Source organism: Suncus etruscus, chromosome 9 (genome assembly GCF_024139225.1).
Source record: "Suncus etruscus isolate mSunEtr1 chromosome 9, mSunEtr1.pri.cur, whole genome shotgun sequence".
In the NCBI taxonomy this organism is placed as follows: domain Eukaryota; kingdom Metazoa; phylum Chordata; class Mammalia; order Eulipotyphla; family Soricidae; genus Suncus; species Suncus etruscus.
The window spans coordinates 111,057,675-111,079,834 of record NC_064856.1 but is presented as its reverse complement, the minus strand read 5'-3'; the positions used below and the strand labels follow the sequence as shown (position 1 = coordinate 111,079,834).

Sequence of the window (22,160 nt, the reverse complement as noted above, 5' to 3'; positions counted from 1 at the left end):
ACTGTGTTCTGGTTGAGCGGCCGTGCCAGAGTTGGGGAGACTCTGGGATCCCAGTGTACGGGATGGGATGTGTGGCCAGGCCATTTCTGCCCGGTGACAGCCAACCCTTCTCTTCCAGGGCCCTGCTCACATCGACCCCATCTCCCGTTGTGTTCTGTCACAATGACTGTCAAGAAGGTAAGGAGCAGCCTGGCAGAGCTGTGTGTGTGCCCCCATGTCGTATGTGCATGCTCGCTTGCAGTATTGGGCTCCTGCAGGGCGCATAGGGGGTCCTCCGTTGTCTTCTTGTTCAGAAGAGCCCAGTGGGCTTGGGTGCAGGCTGCCCAAAGGGCCCCCCCCAATGTAGTCAGGGCAGGCCTGTAGTGGGCCCTCCTGAGCCTGCAGCTCACAGCCCCTGCCTTATGCTTCTCAGTGCCCTCAGATACCAATGTCCCCCCAGCAGGCTTAGCTAAGTGAGCTTCGCAGAGGTGCAGAGGGCCTTTGCACTGCCCACTGGTGTTGCCACCCTTGGCTTCTGGCTTGGCCTTGCTGTTCTCATCCTCCCTGGTTAGGTTGGGTTTACCTGCAGTGCTGCCAGATGAGCACAGTGTAGAGTGGCCCGAGCCGGGCAAGAAGGCCAGCACAGCAGGTAGAGTGTTGCAAGACAGCTAGGGTGGAGGCTATGTCTGCCTGAGCCACATGGGAGGAAGCACCAAAGATGTGCCCCCACAACCCCTGCTGAATTCATGGGGAGGGAGGAGCCAAGGGTGGTCACCAGAACCTGCCTTTTTGCCCAGGCCAGAGTTTAGGTGACAGGCAGTGGGAGTTTCATGTTCCATGAGTAACATGCACCCAGCTATCTCAGCACACCTGGGGAGAACCCTTCCCTAGCCCCCAGGCAGCCAGGCCCAGGCTTGCACCGCATGGTCTGAATTCCTTCGGCAGCTGAGGATATGCCCCTCAGCCTATGCTGGCTGCCGGGGGAAGGCCTGACCTTGCCGTTGCTGCAGGTAATATCTTGCTGCTGGACAGCAGAGAGGATGGGGAGAAGCAGAAACTGATGCTCATCGACTTCGAGTACAGCAGCTATAACTACAGGTAACGTGCTTACTGGGCTCAGTTATGCTTTTGTCTTCTTTTGGGTCTTGGACAGAGCTCTCGGAGGAATGGCTAAGAGCCTGTGAGCGAGGGAGGGCATAGCCATGCCAGAATGGGCCGCAGGAGGGGGAGCCCAGTCCATGGCCTGCCTCTATCCCTAACCCCCTAACCCTGCCCCTTTCAATTCAGCCTGTGACTGGGTCGGCCACACCGGGACATGGTCTCATTTTTGGCCTCTTCCCTTTCTAGGGGCTTCGACATTGGGAACCATTTCTGCGAATGGATGTATGACTACAGCTACGAGAAGTTCCCTTTCTTCCGAGCCAGCAGGCACCACTACCCCACCCGGGAGCAGCAGGTAGGTTGCCTGAGTTCCTGTGATTTTCTGCCCATCCTGTCCCAGGCTTTAGAAATTTCCACTTCAGGGGCTGGCGAGGTGTCACTAGAGGTAAGGTGTCTGCCTTGCAAACGCTAGCCAAGGAAGGACTGCGGTTCGATCTCCCGGCGTCCCATATGGTCCCCCCAATCCAGGGGCGATTTCTGAGCACTTAGCCAGGAGTAACCCCTGAGCATCAAATGGGTATGGCCCAAAAAAACAAAACAAAAAAAATTTCCACTTCAGTGCCTGAAGTCGCTTCTCCCTCCAACTGTGTTCGAGAGCAGCACAGCCTCCTTTCACCTCCTTCCAGAAAGGAACAGCACTCAGTGCTCAGCTGTCTAGTTTTGGGGAGTTCATGGGCCGTCTCTTTATAGTTCTCATGCTGGGCACAGAGAGGTGATGTTTGGGTTCCCACTTAGTAAATTGCAGTCAAGTTTCCATGGCCTGTCCTGAGTTCAGGGAGCCCTGTGCCCGTGTTTATAATCTCCCTGAGGGCCCGGAGAGATAGCACAGCGGTATTTGCCTTGCAAGCAGCCGATCCAGGACCAAAGGTGGTTGGTTCAAATCCCGGTGTCCCATATGGTCCCCTGTGCCTGCCATGAACTATTTCTGAGCAGGTAGCCAGGAGTAACTCCTGAGCACCGCCGGGTGTGGCCCAAAAACCAAAAAAAAAAAAAAAAGAATCTCCCTGAAGGAATTGTCATGGGGAACCCCCTTTCCCAATCCATTGTTCTCCATGGCAGTCTAGAGAGTGCAGGGGAGGAGGGTGGGGAGAAAGTCCTGCAGGCAAGTGGGGAAGGTAGCCACTGTAGGAAGAGCCATGTTTGCTTCCCAGTAGATCTGTGGATGCCTCTGCTCCACCACCATATTCAGCTCGTCTGTGCCCACTGCTGAATTCCCCCAACCCTGTTTAAGGGCTCTGTGGTTATTGTCCCAGAAGGCCAGAGCACTTGCTTTGCCAGAGTTCCAGGTTTTAATTCTTGGCACCTTGTGCTCCCCCACTAGGATTGAGTAGAACAAAACAACGAGCTCCTTTCTTGAGTGATTTTAAGTCTCACATCAATGCATGTGTGTGAAATGGGCTTTTATGATTCTGGCCGTCGTCAGGGCCACACACAGCGGTGCTGAGGCAGACCTGCAGTGCTTGCCACAGAACCCCTGAGTCTCACACATGCTTTGATATGTGGGCCACATCCCCGGCCCATTGAGTGTTCATTTAAAAATTATTATTGAGGGGATAGCACAGCGGAGAGGGATTGCTCGTGCTTCCTGTGTAGATGAGTGTGGAGCCAGTTTCCTCTGGTTGACATCTCTCCTCCAGACAGGATCAGTGTCACCACTGAGGCATTGAGTATTGTCTGCCCCCTCAGTCTCTTGAGGAATATGGGCACATCTCCTGCTGCCTTTCCTTCCCCTTAACACTTGGGCTCAGACCTGGTGACCCTGTGACTGGTGCCCAACTAACCAGCTCAGGACAGCTCCTGCCTGGTTCTGCCTTCCCCATCCTCCAGGAAGACCTAACATGCCCATTTCTGTTCTTGTCTCTTTAAGCTCCATTTTATTTCCAGTTACTTGGCGGCATTCCAGAGTGACTTTAAGGCCCTCAATGATGCAGAAAAATCCAGCATAAAAGAAGACATGTTGGTGGAAGTCAATAGGTAATTTCCTGCCTCTTCACTTTGTGAGATACATTTGAATGTTTTGGGGACTTCTGGCTTCTTCGATGTGTCTCTAGAACTGTCCTCTGCCAAAACTTGAGCCTTTGGGTGGGGGTTGGGAGTTGAAGAGATAGGTTATAGTTGAGGCTCTTGCCTTCCTGTGACTGCTTTGATGAGATCATGTCCCCTGAGCACCGCAGGGGTCACTCCTTAGCAGCAGACCAAGGGTGACCCAAATCCCCCCAAAAATCAAACCACCGAGAATGCTGATGTGGGGCCACAGTGATAGCCCAGCAGGAGGGCATTTGCTTTGCATGTGGCCAGCCCAGGTTCCATCCCCAACATATCGGGTTCCCCGATCCAAGCAGGAGTGATCCCTGAGCATTGCCAGGTGTGGCTCCCAAACAAAAAACAAAACCCAACAAAATAAACCCCAAAGAGCTGGTTCTTGGTACTCAGCTGAGCATGCTTGGGGGTCAGCGAGCAGAAAGGGGGATGGACATCATGCATTCCTGGGTACTTCCTCAGAAGGTTTCTCCTTGCAGGGTCGCAAGTTAACTCTGGGTGGCCTCACATGTCCTAGCTGGGCCACCATGCACCTGTTCTCAGCAGTCGGGCCTGTTGGGATCATGGCCTTAGTGGCCCTGCACCCTACGTGCTCCCGTCCAGCACTAGGAGGTTCCCAGAACAGCAATGGCAGGGGTCTCAGCAGGATGTGCAGCTGTAGCTGGAAGATAGAACCTGGACTGGGGGAGGGTGTGTCCCCAATTCCTGCTACCCTTCTCTGTCCTCCCACTCTGTCTCCTGAGAATCCCTGGGCCTGGTGCCCTCTGCAGGTAGAGAGGGACTCGGGCTCACGTGCTCCCCATTTTGTGTTTCCAGGTTTGCCCTGGCATCCCACTTCTTCTGGGGACTATGGTCCATTGTGCAGGCCAAGATCTCATCCATTGAATTTGGGTACATGGTACGTGGGGTGAATTCTCTCTTCTGCTTCCAGAAAGGTGCTTCGGGGCCTGTGAGGAGACTTCCAGAGCCCCCGCCCTGACTCTGAGTGGGGCCCAGGTGTGGCCACTGGTAGGGAGGCCCTGATGCACACAGGGGACCCCCATGTTGTGTGATGTGGTGTCAGGGGCAGGGGTCCAGCTTATGGTTGACTTTAGTTCTGGAGCGATACAATTTCCACTTCTGGCCAGAGGATGGCAGTGCAGACACTCCAGCAGAGGTAGGAAGTGTGGGCGATGGATGAGTTGGGTCATGGGCAAGGATGGGCTTCAGAGAAGGGGCATTGCCTTAGCCACTTAGGAAGAGCTTTTCATCATAAGAAAAAAAAACTATTCAGAAGACAAGAAATGTCAAAAACGTGCATGCCTTTGTCTGGCATCAGAGAGCTGGCCAGTTGGCTGGTATGTGTGCTACTTATGGGAGAGGCTCTGGGTTTGACCCCAGCACTATATGATTCCTGTGTACCCCCAGGTGTGAGTAGCTGGACGAGGGGAGCAAGGTAGAGACAGCTGTGAGGGAGGAGGCGCTCAGGCAGGTCCCAGGGTATCCACACAGGTGACCCCCTGCAGCTCTTGGCTTGAGGAACAGCCACCAACACAGACCTCCAAAGGGCTAGAAAACACTTGGAGACTTCCAGGATTTCACGCTAGAGAACGAGCACAGAGATGGAGTGTCACTGACACAAGGGGACCCTGGATGTAGTTCCAGTTCTGCCACAGCCCCCTGAGCACTGCCAGAGAGTGCCCAAGAAATGAAACGGGAGGATAGAGGCACGAGAGTGTGTTCTAACCACTGTGGGGTTCCACTGGAAACAAGTTACTAGAAAAGCCCAGAATATTCAGTTATTTGGAAATGAAGCTGTGTACTCTTAAATAAATCTTGGATTGAAGAAATGGAAAGGAAAAGACATTTTTTGGAGTCTAGTTGATTATTTTTGGGCCAACCCAGTGATGCTCAGGGGTTACTCCTGGCCATGCGCTCAGAAATCACTCCTGGCTTGGGGGACCATATGGGACGCCAGGAGATTGAACGCGGTCTGTCCTGGGTCCCTGCATGCAAGGTAAACGCCCTACCAGTGTGCCACCACTCTGGCCCCTAGTTAATTATTTTTAAGTAGGGCCAGAGAGAAAGCAAGCACAGAAGGAAAACACTTTGTACAGTCAACTCAGCTTCAACCTGAGCTCCTTTTTTGGACCCTGAGCCGAGTTGCCTGGTGTGATCTCCCAAACCAAAAAGAAGGCACTGAGGTACAGGATGCTGATTGGGCTCCAAGAGCCAGAGGTCCACATATGGGCCTCAGCACTTTACCCTGAGCACACTACTGTTGGGCGAGGCCCCCAGAAAGAATTGGTGGGGAAAGACCAGATGTTCTCCACACGGGAGTCTGTTCTCACTGCTTCACTCGTGTGGAGCTGAAGCCCCCACAGTGCAGCCAGGCCCAAGAGACCAGAGGCCCCTGAAAACCTGGGGCAGGAAGATCTGCTTTTGTCATGTGGGTGACATATCACATGCTGCAGTGCAGGAAGGTGACCTGAACTGAGTGAGTCTCCTTGGGCACAGACCATTAGGCCTCAAAGCCAGTTGGGACAGCCATTTGCCAGTGCCTGACTTGCACACAGTCCAAGTTCGAGCCCTGCGCACACTGAGCACAGTTCTGGCAGGTCCACTGTCTGTGCTTTGAGCACATGGACTAAAGGCTTCCCAGGTGAGCACTGCAGCAGAGCAGCATTCGCTGGCAGTCCGTGGCAAACACTGTGGGACGGCACATCTACAAGTCAGCAAGGCCGGAAGAAAGGGAGGAGAGGGCAGGGGATCCTCCCTGCTGGTGGCACTTGAGGGCCAGACAGGGGGCAACCGGGATAGTGCTTGTCTGTGCCCAGCTCACCCTGGTTCTGGTCCCAGCACGGCCAGGACACCTGAGCAGAGCCAAGAGCCCATGTGAGGGGAGGAATGATAGGACAGCAGGGAGGGCATTTGCCAGGCATGCAGCTGACACCAGTTTGATCCCCAGTTATCCCTGAGCACCACCAGGTGTAGCCCAAAAACAAAAATGAAGAAAATGTTTTTTCTCCTTAGATCTAGAGGATCTTCTTCATCACATTCAAAACCCCCCAGGTCACTTTGCACATAACAGGTCTGAGTTTGATCCCTGGTACTATACCTGGTCTCACAAACCCTTTGGGGACTGATGCCTCCATAAAGAGGCAGGAGTCAGCCCTGAGCACCACCGGGTAAGGCCCACAAAATAAACCAAAAAATCCCCAATTTTATTTTAAATAGAACTTGACTTGCATGCTGGGCCAGAGAAATGGTACAAGAGTTCAGGCATGTTCTATGCACACCGTCAGCCCAGTTTTGATCCAGGAATGATCTCGGCCTAGAACTAGGCATGTCCTCAAACAAAGCCTTTAGCTTTCAAAACAAAACCTTTAGCCTACTGTTCCCCAGAGTCCTGTGACAATGTAAAGTGCCTGGCATAGCCGGGCCTGTGATGAGGGTATAAGGAACGTGTGAAGATTTAAGGCCACATGCTGGGTCCTTGGGTAGTTTCCAGACAAAAGTGAAGAGCTGGGGACTGGAGTATAGGACAACAGGCAGGGTGTGGTTAACCTGGGTTCAATCCTCAGCACTCATGATCCCTTGAGTACCACCAGGAATGACTGCTGAGCACAGAGCCGGGAGGAAGCCCAGAGTATGCCTGGTGTTGCCCACAAACCAAAAATTAATAGTAGAGTGAAGCACCAGACTCACAGCATATATAGCAGAGGAAAGCACAGAACAGCACACTGTGCCTTGATGAGGAGAAACTGGCCTGCAGCTGGTGCGGGCCCTGGAGCTCATCCGTGCAGCCGCCACGAATGTGCCCAGAGCAGTGATGCTGCCCTCTAGGGGTGTGGCCCACACTGCCGAGATGGCGCTGGGCACGGAGAACATCTACCGAGGAGCAGGACCAGGAACAAAGCCTCTCCACGAGCTACAGCTACATGCTTTGTGGAAGATGCGCTGAGTTAAGACATGGCCAGGCACAGCCCCGGGCTGGGCAAACGGTGCCAAGGACACATCCAGACCTGGCAGGATAAACTGTCCACTTTAGAGTGGGGCAGCTGGACACATGGACAATGAGCATCTTGTCTGCCCAGAGGGACCAGGCGAGCACAGGGCACACCCGAGTCTGGAACATTTGCAGGGCTTGATGTGAGGGGACAGTCTCATCTGGTCTGGAGCTACCCTCACTAGGAGACTTCCATTCAGGTGCTCGCTTTCAGCAGCTTGCTCAGTTTGTGAGGGGACCTGGTTAAACCAGTGAGCCTTTACGTGTGGGTGCCAATACGGGGGGTGGGTGGGACCCCATATGGAAACACAGCTGGAATGGGACTAGGAATGGGTGCGGATGGCGAGGCCCCAAGAATTTAGGGGGGTCTGGACTGGCCCTGTAAGCTTCTGCCACACAGGAGCCAGAGCAGGTCCCAACTGGATTGATGGTGGGGCCCAAGCAATAGCACAGCATATGGAGGGCACTTGCCAACCTGGGTTCGATCCTTGACATCCCGTAGGCTCCCCCAAGTACTGCCAGGAGTAACCCCATGAGCATCGCCAGGGGTAACCCCAAAATAAAACCCCAAATGGACAGCCAGCCAGATGCAAGTTACCCTGGGATCAGTGAGCGCCCTTTCACCTCTGGGTCTCTGCTGAGAACACGGCCAGTGGAACCACCTAGCCATGCTGAGCCGCCCTGTGTGTCTCCTAGGACTACGCCCAGGCCCGCTTTGATGCCTATTTCGAGCAGAAGAGGAAGCTGGGAGTATGACGCTCGGCCCAGGATCCCTCCACGGCACCCCAGTGCGGCATGGGCGCCCCCGGCCGGGGTCCCCGCGCCCCTATTCCCGGGCCCGCAGGCAGCAGGACGGCCCGGAGCATCACTACTGAGCACAGATGTGTATGATACGACAGACTGTATTAAAGCCGAGTAACATTTCTTTCATAATCTCGTTTACAATTTCACTAGGACTGACATGAGGTCAGGAAGCAGAAATAGAGCGACTTTAGTGCAATAGCCCTGACCCCGTAGGCCAGAAGGCTGGCTGCCCGGTGGGCAAGCAGACGGGCAGCTGGCAATGAGCAGGCAGTGGGCTGGAGGGAACATTGTTACTTTAGGTTCCAGTTGCTTTTCCAGGGACTTGTGCTGCCTGCAGGTGGCGCTGGGCCCAACCCCAGTCCCCATGCTGCTTCCGCCCCTGCTAGGGGCCAGCTGCTCTGCGGAAGGCTGGAGGCTGGAAGCGTACTGTGCTTGCCCTCACCTCGGCTCAGCCTGGAGTCCCCCTACCCAGTCCCCCATTAAGACCCGGGGATACAGCAGCCAGGTGGGTGTAGCCCGAGTGTACCAGAGATCTGTGTTAATGTCTGGGTCGATTTTTTTCCCCTCTGAATCCCTCTCTGGGTGGTCTTCTGTGCGTTCACTAATGTGGCCAGACTGTACGATAGAGACAACAATAAAGAACTGGAACCTGCCTACTGCTGTCAACTTGGGGTTGCGTGACCGCGGGGCGGCTTGGGCAGGTCTCCTGTTCCGGTGGGTCTCCCCCCCCCTTTACACCCCTCTGTGCTCCGCTCCCACACATTAAAAAAATGGGGGAAGAGACTAGAGAGATAGCATAGAGGTAGGGTGTTTGCTTTGCATGCAGAAAGACGGTGGTTTGAATCCTGGCATTCCATATGGTCCCCCGAGCCTGCCAGGAGCGATTTCTGAGTATAGAGCCAGGAGCAACCCTTGAGCGCTGCTGGGTGTGACCCTCCCAAAAAAGAAATAAGAAGCTGGGGGGGGGGGGTGATGCCGGAGATAGCACAGAAGTAAGGCATTTGCCTTGCACGCAGCTGATTCAGGACAGATGGTGGTTTGAATCACGGCATCCCATATGGTTCCCCGAGCCTACCAGGAGCGATTTCTGAGCTCAAAGCCAGGAGTAACCCCTGAAAGCCGCCGGGTGTGACAAAACAAGGAGCAAAACAAGGTGGAACAGCCAACCCAGGTGTAAGGGCATGCTGGAGCGATAACACAGTGGAGTAAGGCAATTGCCTTGCATGTGGACAACTTGGGCTCAATAGGGTCCCAAGTGTGTCAGGAGACCCCTGAATGTTGCTGGTTATGGCCCAAATACGAACAATGCCAACAGGGGGCACTGTTGGCCTAATTGCACCAGGCCAGCTCACTTGGTGCTCAAGTGCTCCTGTGCCCATCAGTGCCAGCCGCACCCCCACCTCCAAGGAACCACCCTCCTATCCCTGCAGTCCAGTCCTGGAGCTCCTGGCTCAAGGCCTTGCTCCAATGGCAACAACCTCATCTCTTTCCCTCAGCCCCCAACCCCCCTGGAGCCTTCCAGGGAGCTTCCCACTGCATCTTATGTCCTAAGCCCACCTGCCCCTTCACCATCTGCTGTGCCTCTTCAAGACAGGAGGTACCCCAGCACCCTAGGTTCCTGCTGTGGCCTCGTCCCAAGCCAGGGCAGGGCCCCCCCGAGACTCATATGGCCCCTGCAGTATTAACCAGACAGGCCTGGGCATCCCCAGCTCCACTCTACAGGTCACAGACCACAGACGGGTCCGTGACTGGACACATGGGGGCTGCTGAGCAGACTTTGGTGCACCCCAGGGAGACAACTGCAGCTGAGCCACAGCCAGGAGCCCCCCAGGGCTAGTCCACCAGTCAGGCCTAGGACTTCCAGCAAGGCTTCACAGCGAAGCTCTCTGCAGGCTACTGGGTCCAACCTCTGCCTGTCCCTGCAACACAGGGGGGTTCTGATGCACTCCACTGCCCTTGTGGGGAGCTTGGAGTCCTGGCTCCCTGAGGGCCAGCAGAGCTGGTGGGCGCTGCTTGTGGGCACCTCTGCCCACCCTGGGATACCCCAAGCATGCTCCTCTGGCCCCAGCCCTGTGACACCCCAAGGCACACACCCTCAGCCACACCCAGGCCCAGCTCCAGAGGTAGGTGTCAGGGTGAGCAGCACGACAGACCCAGGACACGGTTCCCGTTTCACCCCTTTATTCCATCCCAGATGGGGTCCAGGGCACTAATCATCATCGTCTGTGGTGAAGGAGAAGGGGGTGAACCGGTAGCCGGTGCCCACGTAGAACTTGTTCTGGAACTCCACCCTGTAGTCACCATACGCGTGCGTGAGGGGGGGCAGCCATGGGTGCCCCTTTCACCCCCCTCCGCTATGGCCCACCCACTCACCAGTGCAGGCGCAGGGCGTGCAGAAAGGCCGAGAGCCCCTCCATCACCAGCAGGATGGCCACAGTGAGGATGGCGAAGGCAGCAAACACAGGTACCAGTGCCAAGGCCTCCACTCCCATCTGGCGCCTCAGGCCCAGGCCTACACGCATCACCATGGCCCACAGCACCTCTGACAGCTCTGTGGGCAAGGCAGGTGCTGCAGGGCAGGGTGGCCTGCCCAGCTCAGCCCCCTGCAACTCAGTGGGGGACCCCACTCTGCATGCCCCTAGTTTACAGAGGGCGCCCTGGGCAGCGGCGGTCACTCACGGGCGTGTGCCAGGCTTAGGGCCCAGAGGCGCAGGTAGGAGGCCGTGTTGGACACGCAGCCCAGGCAGAACTCGATGGTGTGGATGGCCTGGTGCATGAACACCTCGGCTGCGACAAACTGCGGGCAAGTGACAGTGAGGGCATGGGCTGAGGGAAGAGCCTGGGCATCAGTGCTGGCAGAGTGGGTTGCAGCTGCCCCCAGAAGGCATCATGGTTACCTCCTCCTCCGGGTCTCCTGGGCTCCCAGCCTGCTCCTCGTCACAGCCAGAGGCATCCAAGAGCCTTGTCCTATCCTCCTGTGGGGGCGAGATGGCAGCTGTCCCTGCCCATTGCCACTGTCTACAGGGCTGGCAGGGCCCTCCCCTGGAACCCTCCTTGGCACCCCACTCACCAGCCCCTCTCCAGAAAGCTTCCGTGCCCGGTGCCGGTGCCGCCGGTACAGGAACAGGGGTGTCCCAAGCAGCAAGACGGGCACCGTGATCAGGGCCAGGACCACCAGGGTGGACTGCACCACCCTCTGCAGGGAGGGACATGCATCAAGCCACTGTCTCAGGTTGATGGGCCAGCCACAGCCCCCTACCCCAGGTCATCACCACCCACCTGGTCCTGGAAGAGCTGTCGGTTGGTCGGGCTGCTGCTAAAGAGGAACATGTTGATAAAATGGATGAGGATGCTCGGGGCACTCGCTGCGCCTGCTGCCGTGATGGTTAGCCACTTGTAGATGACCAGAAAGACCAGGTAGCCAAAGAGGCCCAGCAGGAAGACCAGCTCGGGCACTGTCTCTAGCAGCACACGGTGCTGCTGGCCAAAGTGCCTGGTGAGGGGAGGACAGGTCAGCAGGGCACCCCCATCCCAAACCACTTACCCCTGGCCGCCCCAGATGTCCCCTCCGACTACTCACATGTGGTTGAAGATGCCCAGGACCACCCCGAAGGCCATGTGCGTCACCCCCAGGATCACCGACATCTTCATTTTGAACGAGTTGAGGAAGCTCAGGTGGTTGATGGCCAAGCTCCAGATCTAGGGGTGCAGGGCTGTGTCACCCCACCCTACCTTACCCACAGGGCCAGTAGAGAGGGCCAGGAAAGGGGGAATCCCAGACCACCCCCTCCAACACCTGCCCCGACCTTCAGGGACTCACAGGGTCTATGCCAAACGGGTAAGGCCCCAGGAAGACACCAGAGATATTGGGATCCAGGCTGAGCACTGGGTTCCGAGCCAGGAATGAGTCACTGTGAGGCCAGGCAGAGTGGTCAGGGGCGTGGGTGCCAGAGACACACAGAAGTGGGTGCACAAAGGAAAGGCCTTACCTCCAACCCGACTGGTTGGCCATAGCTGCCACGCTCCAGCCTGAGGGGAAGATGGTCAGTGCGCGGCTGAAGCATTCGTTGTAGACGAAGCCAGTGTAGACGGAGAAGAGGCCCATGAGCAGGAGTAGGTAGCGGCCCCCGAAGAAGGTCCTCCAGATCTGGGATGGGAGGCACTGAGGGCCGTGTAGGGCCTAGCCCCCTCCCTGCAACCCGCACCCCGCACCGCACCCCACAGCCCTGGGCTGGCCCGCACCTCGTTCTGCGCCTTCTTCACAGATGGCTGGTTCTCGGCCAGCACCATGGCCAGGGCAAAGAGGAACATGAGCAGCCCGTGACCCACGTCCCCGAACATGACGGCGAAGAGGAAGGGGAAGGTGATGATAGTGTAGGGTGCTGTGGGCAGAGGGACCGCATCAGCCGCACCGCAGGGAGAGGACACAAGGTCCCAGCCCAGCAGAGGTGAAGGCGGGCGGCGCAGCTGGGGTGCGGCCACAGAGCTGGAGGACAGGACAGTGGGGAGGGTATTGGCCTTGCACGTGGCCAACCCAGGTTTGGTCCCCGGCATCCCAGAGGGTCTCCCTAGCCTGTCAGGAGGGAAGAAGCCCTGAGCAATGCTGGGTGTGGACCCCCACAAGACGCAGCCCTGCTCCCCTCCCTCCCTTCCCCTGCACACAGAACCCCGCTCTCCTTTTCTTGCTGCCCCACTACTGACCCCCAGCTCACGTAGCCACTCACTGGTTCCTCCCTGGGAACCCCCCCCAAACAGACCACTGAGACCAGGATCCCCAGTTCATACTCAGCTCGGAGGAGCTTTTGATCTGAGGGGCCTTGTGTCCCCCCTCCCAGTATGAGACCCATTGAACAGAGAAAACAGGTCCAGAGAAGCCCAGAAGCTTGCCAGGGGGAGCTACCTAAAACCGGGGCCAAGGGGGGCTTCTGGGGAGACAGCGGAACGGTGCAGAGATGGGGCTCACCTGGGTTGACTTCCTGGTAGCGGCCCACGCCATACGCGTCCACGATGCCCTGGAAGCCGGCGGTGAAGCAGTTGGTGCGGATGAGCGTGGGGGGCATATCCCGGCAGGGCAGGCGATGGGCCAGGGCGCTCACACCCTCTTCAGTCTGTAGAGACAGGCAGGGCAGGCGCTGGGACTCAGGTGCTCCCAAGCTAGCCATGTGTGTGTGTGTGTGTGTGTGTGTGTGTGTGTGTGTGTGTGTGTGTGTGTGTGTGTGTGTGTGTGTGTGTGTGTTCCCAATTGCCCCACCACCTCCAAGAGCTCAGGAACCCCGCCCACCCCATGGGATTCAGTCTCAGTGACCCCAATGGATGCCCCTTTCAGGCGAGAAGCCTCAGGCCCTTATAGGCAGCCCCAGCTCCAGGACCAGGGAGCTCAGATCTGAACACTGTTTCTTTGTCTTTTTCTTTTTCTTTTTTTTTTTTTTTTTTGGTTTTTGGGTCACACCTGGCAGTGCTCAGGGGTTATTCCTGGCTCCAGGCTCAGAAATTGCTCCTGGCAGGCACAGGGGACCATATGGGGCGCCGGGATTCGAACCGATGACCTCCTGCATGAAAGGCAAACGCCTTACCTCCATGCTATCTCTCCGGCCCCTCTTTGTCTTTTTCTTACATTTTTTGTTTTTGGGCCACTCCTGCCTCTGTGCTCAGGAATTGATCCTGGTGGTGCTCAGGGGACCCTATGGGATGCTGGGGATCGAACCCGGGTCGGCTGCTTGCAAGGCTAGTGCCTTGCCCATTGTACTATCTCTCTGGCCCAGCATAAGGGTATGGTTTTGCTTTGTTTTTATTTGGGGGCCACACCTGGTAGCACTCAGGGGTCACTTCTGACAGGCTCTGGGAACCCTATGGGATGCCGGGGATCGTACCCAGTTTGGCCACGTACAAGGCAAACTATCACTCTGGCCCCTGAACCCCGTTTCTGCCTTGTCCAGGCCCTCCAGGAAGTTAGAAGGCCTCCCCGAAGACTCACCGAGCTGTCCCGCAGCGCCCCCTGAAGGGTGGGCAGGTCCTGCACGGCACACCAGCCCTCTGCGATGAGGCACTTGTGCGTGGCGCTCAGGCTGCACTGGTTGAGCGCCAGATACACGGCCTTCATCTTGCGCACCTGAGTCTGCCAGGGCGGCAGCAGCTGCTGCACCCGGCCCAGCACCTGGCTCAGGAAACGATCCGCCTCACCCAGGACCTGCAGCCGGAGAGGCGTTCAGTGGGGTGTTCTGGGGTAGAGAGGTGCAGGGAACCCCGTTCCTTCCAACCCACCGGGTCAGACCACCCACCTCCCGCAGCTCCTGGTTCTGCTGCTGCAGCTGCTGGCGGGCACGGTGCCGGGCATCGTCATCCTCTGAGAACGGGAACACATGGCAGTGGAAGCTGCAGGGAGCAGGCAAAGGGTTAGGTAGTACGGCCTAGGGGGGGTGGGGAAAGTGGGCACAATGGGCCCCCCTAACCCCACAGGGCTTACCAGTCAGTGATCTTGCAAACTTTCTTTCCGATCTGCTCACCCCAGTAGGAGATGAGGAAGATCATCCAGGTGGCAGGCTCGCCCTGCAGGGTGGGAAGTTAAGGGGGCGCCCCCCAGCTCTGCCAGGACCACCCCCTGCGGGTGTCCCCTCCTGCACCCCTCACCGTCACCGGGTCCTCCAGCTGCCCCTCGGCCTCCTGGAAGCTGACAATGAGGAAGCCGCGACAGGCCCTCCAGAGCAGGCGCTCCAGGGCGGCAGCCTTGTGGGGCTCTACAGCGCCTGCCACGAAACTGGGGGGCCGGGCCAGGCTGGGGGGGGGCTGCCACAGGCTCCCCCAGCTCACTACACCTTGTCCCCACCCAGAGGCAGCCCTTGAGAGGAGAGTTCCACAGTGGAGGAGTAATTGCCAAGGACAAAAGAGGAGGCTCAGCCTGGCTGAGCACCGTTGGGAGCACTGGAGAAGGAGTTCAGCCAGTTGATGGAGGTGCTGCCCATGACCTACTCACTTGACCCTGAGGCCGTCGTGAGGTCCTCCGGGAGCCTGGATCAGGGGTGTGGTCTCCAAGGTCCCATCCATGGGGGTGGCAGCCAGCTGCAGGGAGGAGGTAAGATGAGCCTGGAGCGGCCCGGCCATGCCCCCCAGCACCCTGCCAGCGATTGCTCACCGAAGGGCCCTGGCCTTGGCCCAGCACAGCTTCGTGGAGCTGCAGCTGGTGCAGCTGGGCGCGCAGGGCCCGCTGGTTCCCGCTCACGTCCCGCAGCTCCTGGGCCAGGCGGTCGGAGTCCTCCTGGATGCGGAGCATGTCTCGGGGTGGGGGTGCGGGTAGCCCCACCGTGGGAGGAGCCATCGGCAGCCCCGCTCTCCGCACCTCCTCCTGCAGGAAGGCTGGGGACAGGGGGTAGGTCAGGGTAGGCCTTGGGTGGGGGGCCCACTACCACTCCCCAAAAGCCCAAGAACTGACAACACCTGAGGGATCCCAAAAGCCAACCCAAGGGGTCGGGGTGATAGGACAGTGGGAAGGGTTTGCCTGGCACATGGCTGACCCGGGTTCGATCCCAGGTATCCCCTAAGATTCCCCTGAGCACTGCCAGGACTAAGTCTTGAGCACCATCGGTGTGCCCCCTTCCCAAAAAGACTGTTGATGCCATCTAACACCCACAAAATCCCAGGTCCATCTCTGTCCTTGTATAGCAGTCAGGGCCTACTGGCAGGACAGCCTGGTACTCACCTGAGTCCCAGGGATTCCCCCAAACACCAAGAAACAAACATGCCCCATTCAGGAGGAGCTGAGGGCAGGGAAGGGGTCTCCCGGGCCAGGCCTGAGAAGGGGCTGCTCTTTGGGGATCCCTGGGATCCCACCCAGTCCCTCTTTGGCACTAAGAACTCTGGTCCTGCCTATTCCCGGCAGGCAGCATGGGGCCCTCCATAGATGTGGGCTCTGGCTTTTCCAAGGGGACCCAGTTCTAGTCCAAGAGTATATCCCCAGGGTTGGAGAGATAGCACAGCTGACCTAGGTTTGATCCCAGGCATCCCACCTTGAGCACCGCCAGGGTGGGGAGCACCTCTGAGCACAGAGTCAGGATTAACCCCTGAGCATGCTGGATGTAGCCCAAAATCCAAAAAAATAAAAAAATTTCCCCAAAGCTAGCAGGCCTTTTCTGGCTCTTCCAGCCAAGCCTGGGCCTCCCTCCTTGGCCTTCCACTGGTGACCCAGAGTATCTTCAGAACAAGCTCCACAGTGTCTCCTTCGGGAAGCCTGCCTGGGACGGGGTCTGGGGGCCAACTCACTGAAGGTCTTCTCCAGCTCCTCGCAGCGCCGGACTTCACCCACAAAGCGCCTCTGGAAGGCGCTCACCGAGGCATTGAGCTGCGGGGACACACAGCAGTCAGTGTCCCCAGAAGACAAAGCCAGACCAGACTCTTGGCACCACGCAGGGAAGGACCTCCCCGAGGGCCAGCTGGGATCGGGGGGGGGGGGGGGGCCTGGCCCACCCAGGAAAGGTGCCCCCGCCAGCCCCACCGGGGGAAGGTCTCCTGCCAGTCTACCACTCACGTCGCGGAACTCCACGAGGCCCAGTTCGCCCAGCTGGCTCACGCAGGTGTAGGCCGAGGCCGTGGGCAGGAAGAGCTGCACCAGCGCCACCTCCTCACTCCGGAACATGGAGCCCATGGTCCTGGGGGCACAGGGCCGCTGACACTGATGCCAATCCTGCCAAGGGCCTGCACACCGCCCTGACAGGTGGGGAAACTGAGGCCCGGAAAGTCTCAGCAGGGCAGGCTGATCCAGGATGCAAGGACTAGCCCTGCGATGACAGCTCCGTGGGAGGACCAAGGGTCACTGGCCCTGGCTTGCCCTGCAGAGCCTGGGGACCCCCAGCCCCCGCCATGGCCTCCCACTGCAGGGGTCACGGGCACTCCAGCTGGGTCTATCTCCACGGAGAGCTGGGGCCTTCCTCAGTCCCAGTTCTCAGGTTGGGGGGTCTCTAAGGGTCCCCCGGGGCTCAAGAAAGGTAGAGGGGGGCCTGCCTGACTGCGGATGGGTGGGTGGGAATGGAGGGAAACAAGGTGGGTGGGCGTGGCCAGTGAATAGGGGCGTGACCACAAGCTTATGGGAGGCGTGATGGGCGTGTCTGAAGCTTCATGGGAGGGGAGGTGGGCGTGGCCAAGCACGGCGGAACGGCTCACAATAGGCGTGGCTTAAGCGCACGGGAGGGTGCGTGATGGGCGTGGCTAAGCGTGGGGGCGGTAGGCGTGGTGGAAGCACATTGAGTCAGGGGGTGGGGCGTGGCTAAGAGCGCGAGAAGCACAATGGGCTTGGCTTAAGCACAAGGGGAGAGAGGGGGCGTGGCTAACCGCAGGGGAAGTTGCACAGTGGGCGTGGCCACGCATATTGGAACGGGGAGCCGTGGGCGTGACGGAAGCGCATGACCGGGGTGGGGCGTGGCTAAGCGCAGGAAATAAGCACAGTGGGCGGAGCATAAGAAAGCAAGTGGGCGTGGTCATCAAGCGATGGGCGTGGTCAAGGAAGCATCGGTCTATTTAGTGGGCGGGGCTATGCCTGGTGGGCGTGGCCAGTGCGGGGCCCGGAGAGCCTGACAAGTGGAAGTGCGCGGGAAGCGCTCCTGGCCGGGCTCCCGGGCGTCGGGCGGGGACGGCGGCGCGGGGAGGCTCCGGGCGGGGAGGGAGGCGGGACGGGCGGCCTCTTCCTCCTCCCGGGCCTGGCTTGCGGAAGGGGAGTCGGGAGCCGGAGCCCCTCCCCGGCCGCCGGCAGGAGACAAAGCCCGGGCGCCCGCGGGCCCCTCCGAAGCGGGCCGCCCGGAGATCTCTCGGCCGGAGCAGCCAGCGCTGCAGCCGGGCTCCGGGGGATCCCCGCAGAAACTGGGCTGGCTCCATTAGGGGTGCGGCTGCCCGGCCAGCGCTGGGTCCCTCCCGCCTCTCCTGGCCCCAAGCCCGCGGAGCAGAGGCCGGCCTGGGGCCCCCCTCCGACTCCTCCCGCACGCCCGGCCCCCCTCCAGGCCGGCGGGGACACTCGCGCACTCACCCCGGAACGGCAGCGCCCGCGGCCCCCAGGCACCGAACTCCCGGCTCTGCGCTCAGGCCGCGGCGCCCGCGCTAGTCGCTCCCGGGGCGTGGCCAGAAGCGCCGCCCGCTTCGAGGGCGCGCCCCAAAACTGCAGGCCACGCCCTCCCGGGGGTCCCGGGACCCTGGATCCCCCCCCCCATCCCCGGCGGAGCTCGCTGGGTGGGGCTGGAATTGGGGTCCGGAGCCACCCCGACGCCAGCCGCCCCATCATCACCCCTGCCCGTGCTTGGCTTGTGACTCCCACCTTACACCCCCGAGGGCCACTGCTGCCCCCCACCTGGGGACCCTCACCCCGTCCTGTTAATTCCCTTCCCCCACGGCCTTGGTCCTTCTTTGTTCCTCCACCGTCGCGGGGTCCCAGCAGCTCTGAATCGGGCAGATCCAAGGTACCAGGTACCTTAGGGCAGTGTTTTTCAACCTTTTTTGTGCAAAGGCATTTTTTTTTTCATGAAAAAAAATAATCACGAGGCACACCACCATTAGAAAATGTTAAAAAAAAAAAAAGTTATCTGTGCCTATATTGACTATATATATCTTGAATAAGAATCAAATCAACAAAAATTGGTTTATAATTACTTTATAATGGAATAATCTAATGATTGGTCTATCTGTGAGTCGAAGCCTCATGTTCCGGGTGAAATTGGAATTTTCCCCAGACACACCAGACAATGTCTCACGGCATGCTAGTGTGCCTCGGCAAAGTGGTTGAAAAACGCTGCCTTCGGGGGCCCTATAGTACCAGGAACCCCAGGACGGCTCACTTGGACGTTGCACTTGGAACAGACGCTGGGCTGGAAGTGACTGTATGCACCCTGTTAGTGTGTGTCTAGGTCCTAGAGCCGTAGTACAGCAGGCGGGAGGGGGGCCAACCCAGGTTTGGCCCTGCACCCCACCAGGAATAATTTCTGAGCTCAGTCAGGACAATACCTGAACCTGCCAGGTGTGACCTCTGCCCCCCTCCCAAAAAACGCATGCCCAGGGGTGTGCCTGGATAGCTAGTATCTTATCTGGCATTGGCATCCTAATGGACTGTCCAAAGGAGGACCTGGTCAGAAGGTACCAGTGCAGGGAACCCAGAACTGGTTACAAGTGTGTGAGTCCAGGCACGGGGCAGCTTTGGGCAGTGTCGGGACTGGGTTGGCTGTCTGGGGACAGTGGAGTTACAGGGTCCTGGGCAGGGTGAGGACCTAGGACATCCATGTGCTGAGCTCCCTGGCTCATGTCTGACCTTGTGGACCCAGCCTGAAAGCAGCAGTTTGGGAAGTCGGGGTGAGTCTGGGATCCTGTGCTCAGGCCCTCTCAGAGCCTTGAGTGAGCTACCAGCAGGGCCAGCCTGAAGGGCCCCTATGGCCCAGCAATCCCCCACCTTGTTCCCCAGAAGCACCTGGGGACTGGCAGGTTGCGGAGCCCAGACCCCAAGGCTGAGTTGATTTTTCTCAGGAGCTCCACAATGTGCAGCTGAGCAGATCGCTTCACCCTGAGCCCTGCTCCCACCAGGGAACCGGCCCCCAGAGGCCCTGCTGCTCCCCTGGAATCGCAAAGCAGGAAATGGCAAGTCAAGCAACCAAGTGGGCCACCGGGTCTGAGGAACTTGGAGAAATGCGGATGTGGTGGGGGTGAGGTGGCGCCAGCTCAGGAGCAGCAGGGGCTGTGTCAGGCCCCATGACTGTCACCCCAGCAGTTTCCTGGGTCGGGGGATTCCCAGGGATGGGTGACCTACATGGTGTGTGTGAGGGCAGGCCCTGAAGCCACTTCCTGCTGCTGATGCTTTGGGCAAGTGTTTGAACAGCGCCTGGGCCACAAGGCAGCTGTGGCCTGGGGCTCAGCCACAGGAGAAATCACAGGAGGCCCCAGGGGTGCTCTGACCCCGGGGGCGGAGACCACAGCAGGGGCGCTGCAGGACAGGAGACTAGAGAGCAGAGTCAGATCGTTTACTGGGTGTCACAAATATGGTACATTGAGGCCTGAATGTTGGCCAAGATCCCTCCCAAGACGACGCTGCAGGACAGGCGACTAGAGCGGGCTTCAGAGCGTGTAGTTGGTGTCACCGGGCATCACCGGTACAGGTAGTCGGCTTGGATGTTGGCCGAGATCTCCGCCTCCCACTTGTCTCCGTTGTTGAGCAGCTTCTCCTTGTTGTACAGCAGCTCCTCGTGTGTCTCCGTGGAGAACTCGAAGTTGGGGCCCTGTGGATAGGATGGCGATCATGAGGCGCCTGGCCCGGCTGCCCCCTCTCCCCGCCTGGCCTGGCCCCGGACCCACCTCTACGATGGCGTCCACGGGGCAAGCCTCCTGACAGAAGCCGCAGTAGATGCACTTGGTCATGTCGATGTCGTAGCGTGTGGTCCGGCGGCTGCCGTCTGCCCGAGGTTCAGCCTCGATGGTAATGGCCTGAGGATTGGAGAATGGGGATTCTGGGTTTAGCCACTGCCAACCCTGAGGGCCCCGCTGCACCTCCTGACAGTCATCCCAATTTACTGGGAGAACTGAGGCTCTGAGGGATCTCCAAGATACTCTGGAATCGATGGAAGGGACCATGCACAGCCAAGCCTGGGTATCTCACTGTGGGGACAGTTTTGTACCCCCGTGAGGGGCAATCCAAGTGGCACAGGCCGGTGCTACCCAGTGCCTCCGTGGCTGGTTGCCTCCTGAGCCCGAGTTTCCTCATCTGCCATAGGCAATAGTGCCCCCACCTCGCTGGTAGGTGCTGTAGCTGTCCACAGAGCCTGACGGCCCTGTAACAGTCTCCTAGGAAGGCCCTGCTTTTTTTTTTTTTTTTTTTTTTGCTTTCTTTTTTTGGGTCATAACTGTCGGTGCTCAGGGACTACTCTGGATCTGCGCTCAGAAATTGCTCCTGGCAGGCTCGGGGAATCAAATGGGGTGCTAGGATTTGATCCACTATCTGTCCTGGGTCAGCTGTGTACAAGAAAAATGATCTACCACTGTGCTATCTCTCCGGGCCCAAGGCCCTGCTTTCTGGGGTACCAGCCAGGCTCTCATCTGTGGCAGCTGGCAGAGGTCATGGGCTGCACTGAGTCAATCACAGAAGCCCTTGATGGGAACCAAGGTTTGAGCTGCTGCAGGGAGGAGAGCACCAGTCTGGGGAATGGGGGGATCCTTAGAGATCCCAAGCTGCCTGTGCGGGTGGCAGCATGCCCACTCACCTGGGCTGGGCAGATGGCCTCGCACAGCTTGCAGGCAATGCAGCGCTCCTCGCCTGATGGGTAACGGCGTAGTGCATGTTCCCCACGGAAGCGGGGACTCAGCGGGCCCTTCTCAAAGGGGTAGTTGATGGTGGCCGGTTCCCGAAACAAGTAACTCAGGGTCATACCCAGACCTGGGGGTACAGGGCCAGTTGATGACGGGGGCTCCCTGCCTCCCACCCCCGTGCTCCCCCATCTCCAGCTTGACCCAGACCTGTGCCCACCTCGGGCAAGCTCGGTCCACAGCAGGGTCTGGGCAGCACGGTCGGTCACTGATTTCATGTCCATCGCCTCTTCCTTCACATTCACATACTCTGTGGGGACAGCAAAGGTGTGGAAAGGGGGACCCGGCCCAGGGTTCTGATTCCCCCCACTCTTGTTCCCACCCAGCAGGTGTCAATGGGAATAGGAGGGAACTGGGAAGGAGGCAACCGGCAAATGCTGCCCCAGAATCACAGAGACCTAGTCGTCGTCGCCCTCATCTCAGAGAGGAAAGTGGGGTTCAGGGAGGGGAGCCTCTACCCCTGGCCCCTGGAACTCACTATAGGTGGCTGCCACACTGCTGCCATGGAGACCTCGACAGCTGACAGGCCCTGCAGAGAGAGGGGTTCACTGAATAGCCATGACCCTTCTGTGCCCCAGAAGGGAGCCCTGTGCCCAAGAACTGCCCCATCCTACCTGTGCGAGCTGCCTGGGTCAGGGCCCGGAGCAGTGTGGGTGTAGCCAAGCAGCGCATCTGCAAGCCAGACAGGGAGGTGCGGAGGGTTAATCAGCACCCCAAGAATCACAGCAGGTGTCACTGTCCCACCCCCCGCGGCTGAGATGTCGCCCTCCTGTCCCCCACACTCCACCTGCTAACACTGCTTGCTCAGCTGGGGGAGACTCAGAAAGTTCTCTCACCTAAGAAAGTGGCCAGACATCACCCCCACTTCTGTGTC

General features: G+C 58.7%; 3 protein-coding genes across 3 annotated transcripts in view; 1 reads left to right on the top strand and 2 right to left on the bottom strand.

Annotated features, from left to right (window-relative positions):
• Window positions 1–8,630, top strand: part of CHKA (choline kinase alpha) — a 42,494-nt gene extending 33,864 nt beyond the window's left edge. The window contains 6 exon segments of the mRNA XM_049781217.1: window positions 119–177; window positions 990–1,077; window positions 1,327–1,435; window positions 3,008–3,114; window positions 3,997–4,078; window positions 7,865–8,630. Coding sequence (XP_049637174.1) covers window positions 119–177; window positions 990–1,077; window positions 1,327–1,435; window positions 3,008–3,114; window positions 3,997–4,078; window positions 7,865–7,924 — 505 coding nt within the window. The 3' untranslated portion in view covers window positions 7,925–8,630.
• A 1,506-nt stretch (window positions 8,631–10,136) lies between these two features.
• TCIRG1 (T cell immune regulator 1, ATPase H+ transporting V0 subunit a3) lies at window positions 10,137–17,988 on the bottom strand. Its single transcript, XM_049781294.1, has 20 exons — window positions 17,977–17,988; window positions 16,491–16,612; window positions 16,226–16,304; window positions 15,102–15,322; window positions 14,943–15,028; window positions 14,600–14,726; window positions 14,436–14,518; window positions 14,251–14,344; window positions 13,947–14,159; window positions 12,936–13,080; window positions 12,215–12,354; window positions 11,962–12,119; window positions 11,793–11,883; window positions 11,553–11,671; window positions 11,252–11,465; window positions 11,043–11,168; window positions 10,870–10,947; window positions 10,652–10,769; window positions 10,346–10,523; window positions 10,137–10,263 (listed from the first exon to the last, which is right to left on the bottom strand). Exons 2-20 carry the CDS (start codon window positions 16,605–16,607, stop codon window positions 10,182–10,184), a joined length of 2,469 nt encoding a protein of 822 aa, XP_049637251.1. The 5' UTR covers window positions 16,608–16,612; window positions 17,977–17,988; the 3' UTR covers window positions 10,137–10,181.
• Window positions 17,989–19,935: 1,947 nt separating this feature from the next.
• The window catches only part of NDUFS8 (NADH:ubiquinone oxidoreductase core subunit S8), a 3,034-nt gene continuing 809 nt past the window's right edge, over window positions 19,936–22,160 (bottom strand). Inside the window, exons 2-7 of the mRNA XM_049781254.1 lie at window positions 21,901–21,958; window positions 21,765–21,815; window positions 21,447–21,536; window positions 21,184–21,356; window positions 20,282–20,410; window positions 19,936–20,205 (exon numbers count right to left, since the gene is read on the bottom strand). Of these exons, the coding sequence (XP_049637211.1) occupies window positions 20,074–20,205; window positions 20,282–20,410; window positions 21,184–21,356; window positions 21,447–21,536; window positions 21,765–21,815; window positions 21,901–21,958 (633 nt within the window). The 3' untranslated portion in view covers window positions 19,936–20,073. The remainder of the gene's footprint in view (window positions 20,206–20,281; window positions 20,411–21,183; window positions 21,357–21,446; window positions 21,537–21,764; window positions 21,816–21,900; window positions 21,959–22,160) is intronic.

Coding starts and splice junctions, on each gene's coding strand:
- TCIRG1 (XM_049781294.1), bottom strand. CDS start 16,607: ATGGGCTCCATGTTCCGGAGTGAGGAGGTGGCGCTGGTGCAGCTCTTC. Junction 12,120..12,214: donor TGAAGAAGGCGCAGAACGAG/GTGCGGGCCAGC, acceptor CTCCCATCCCAG/ATCTGGAGGACCTTCTTCGG. Junction 11,466..11,552: donor CTGGGCATCTTCAACCACAT/GTGAGTAGTCGG, acceptor TCCCCTCACCAG/GCACTTTGGCCAGCAGCACC.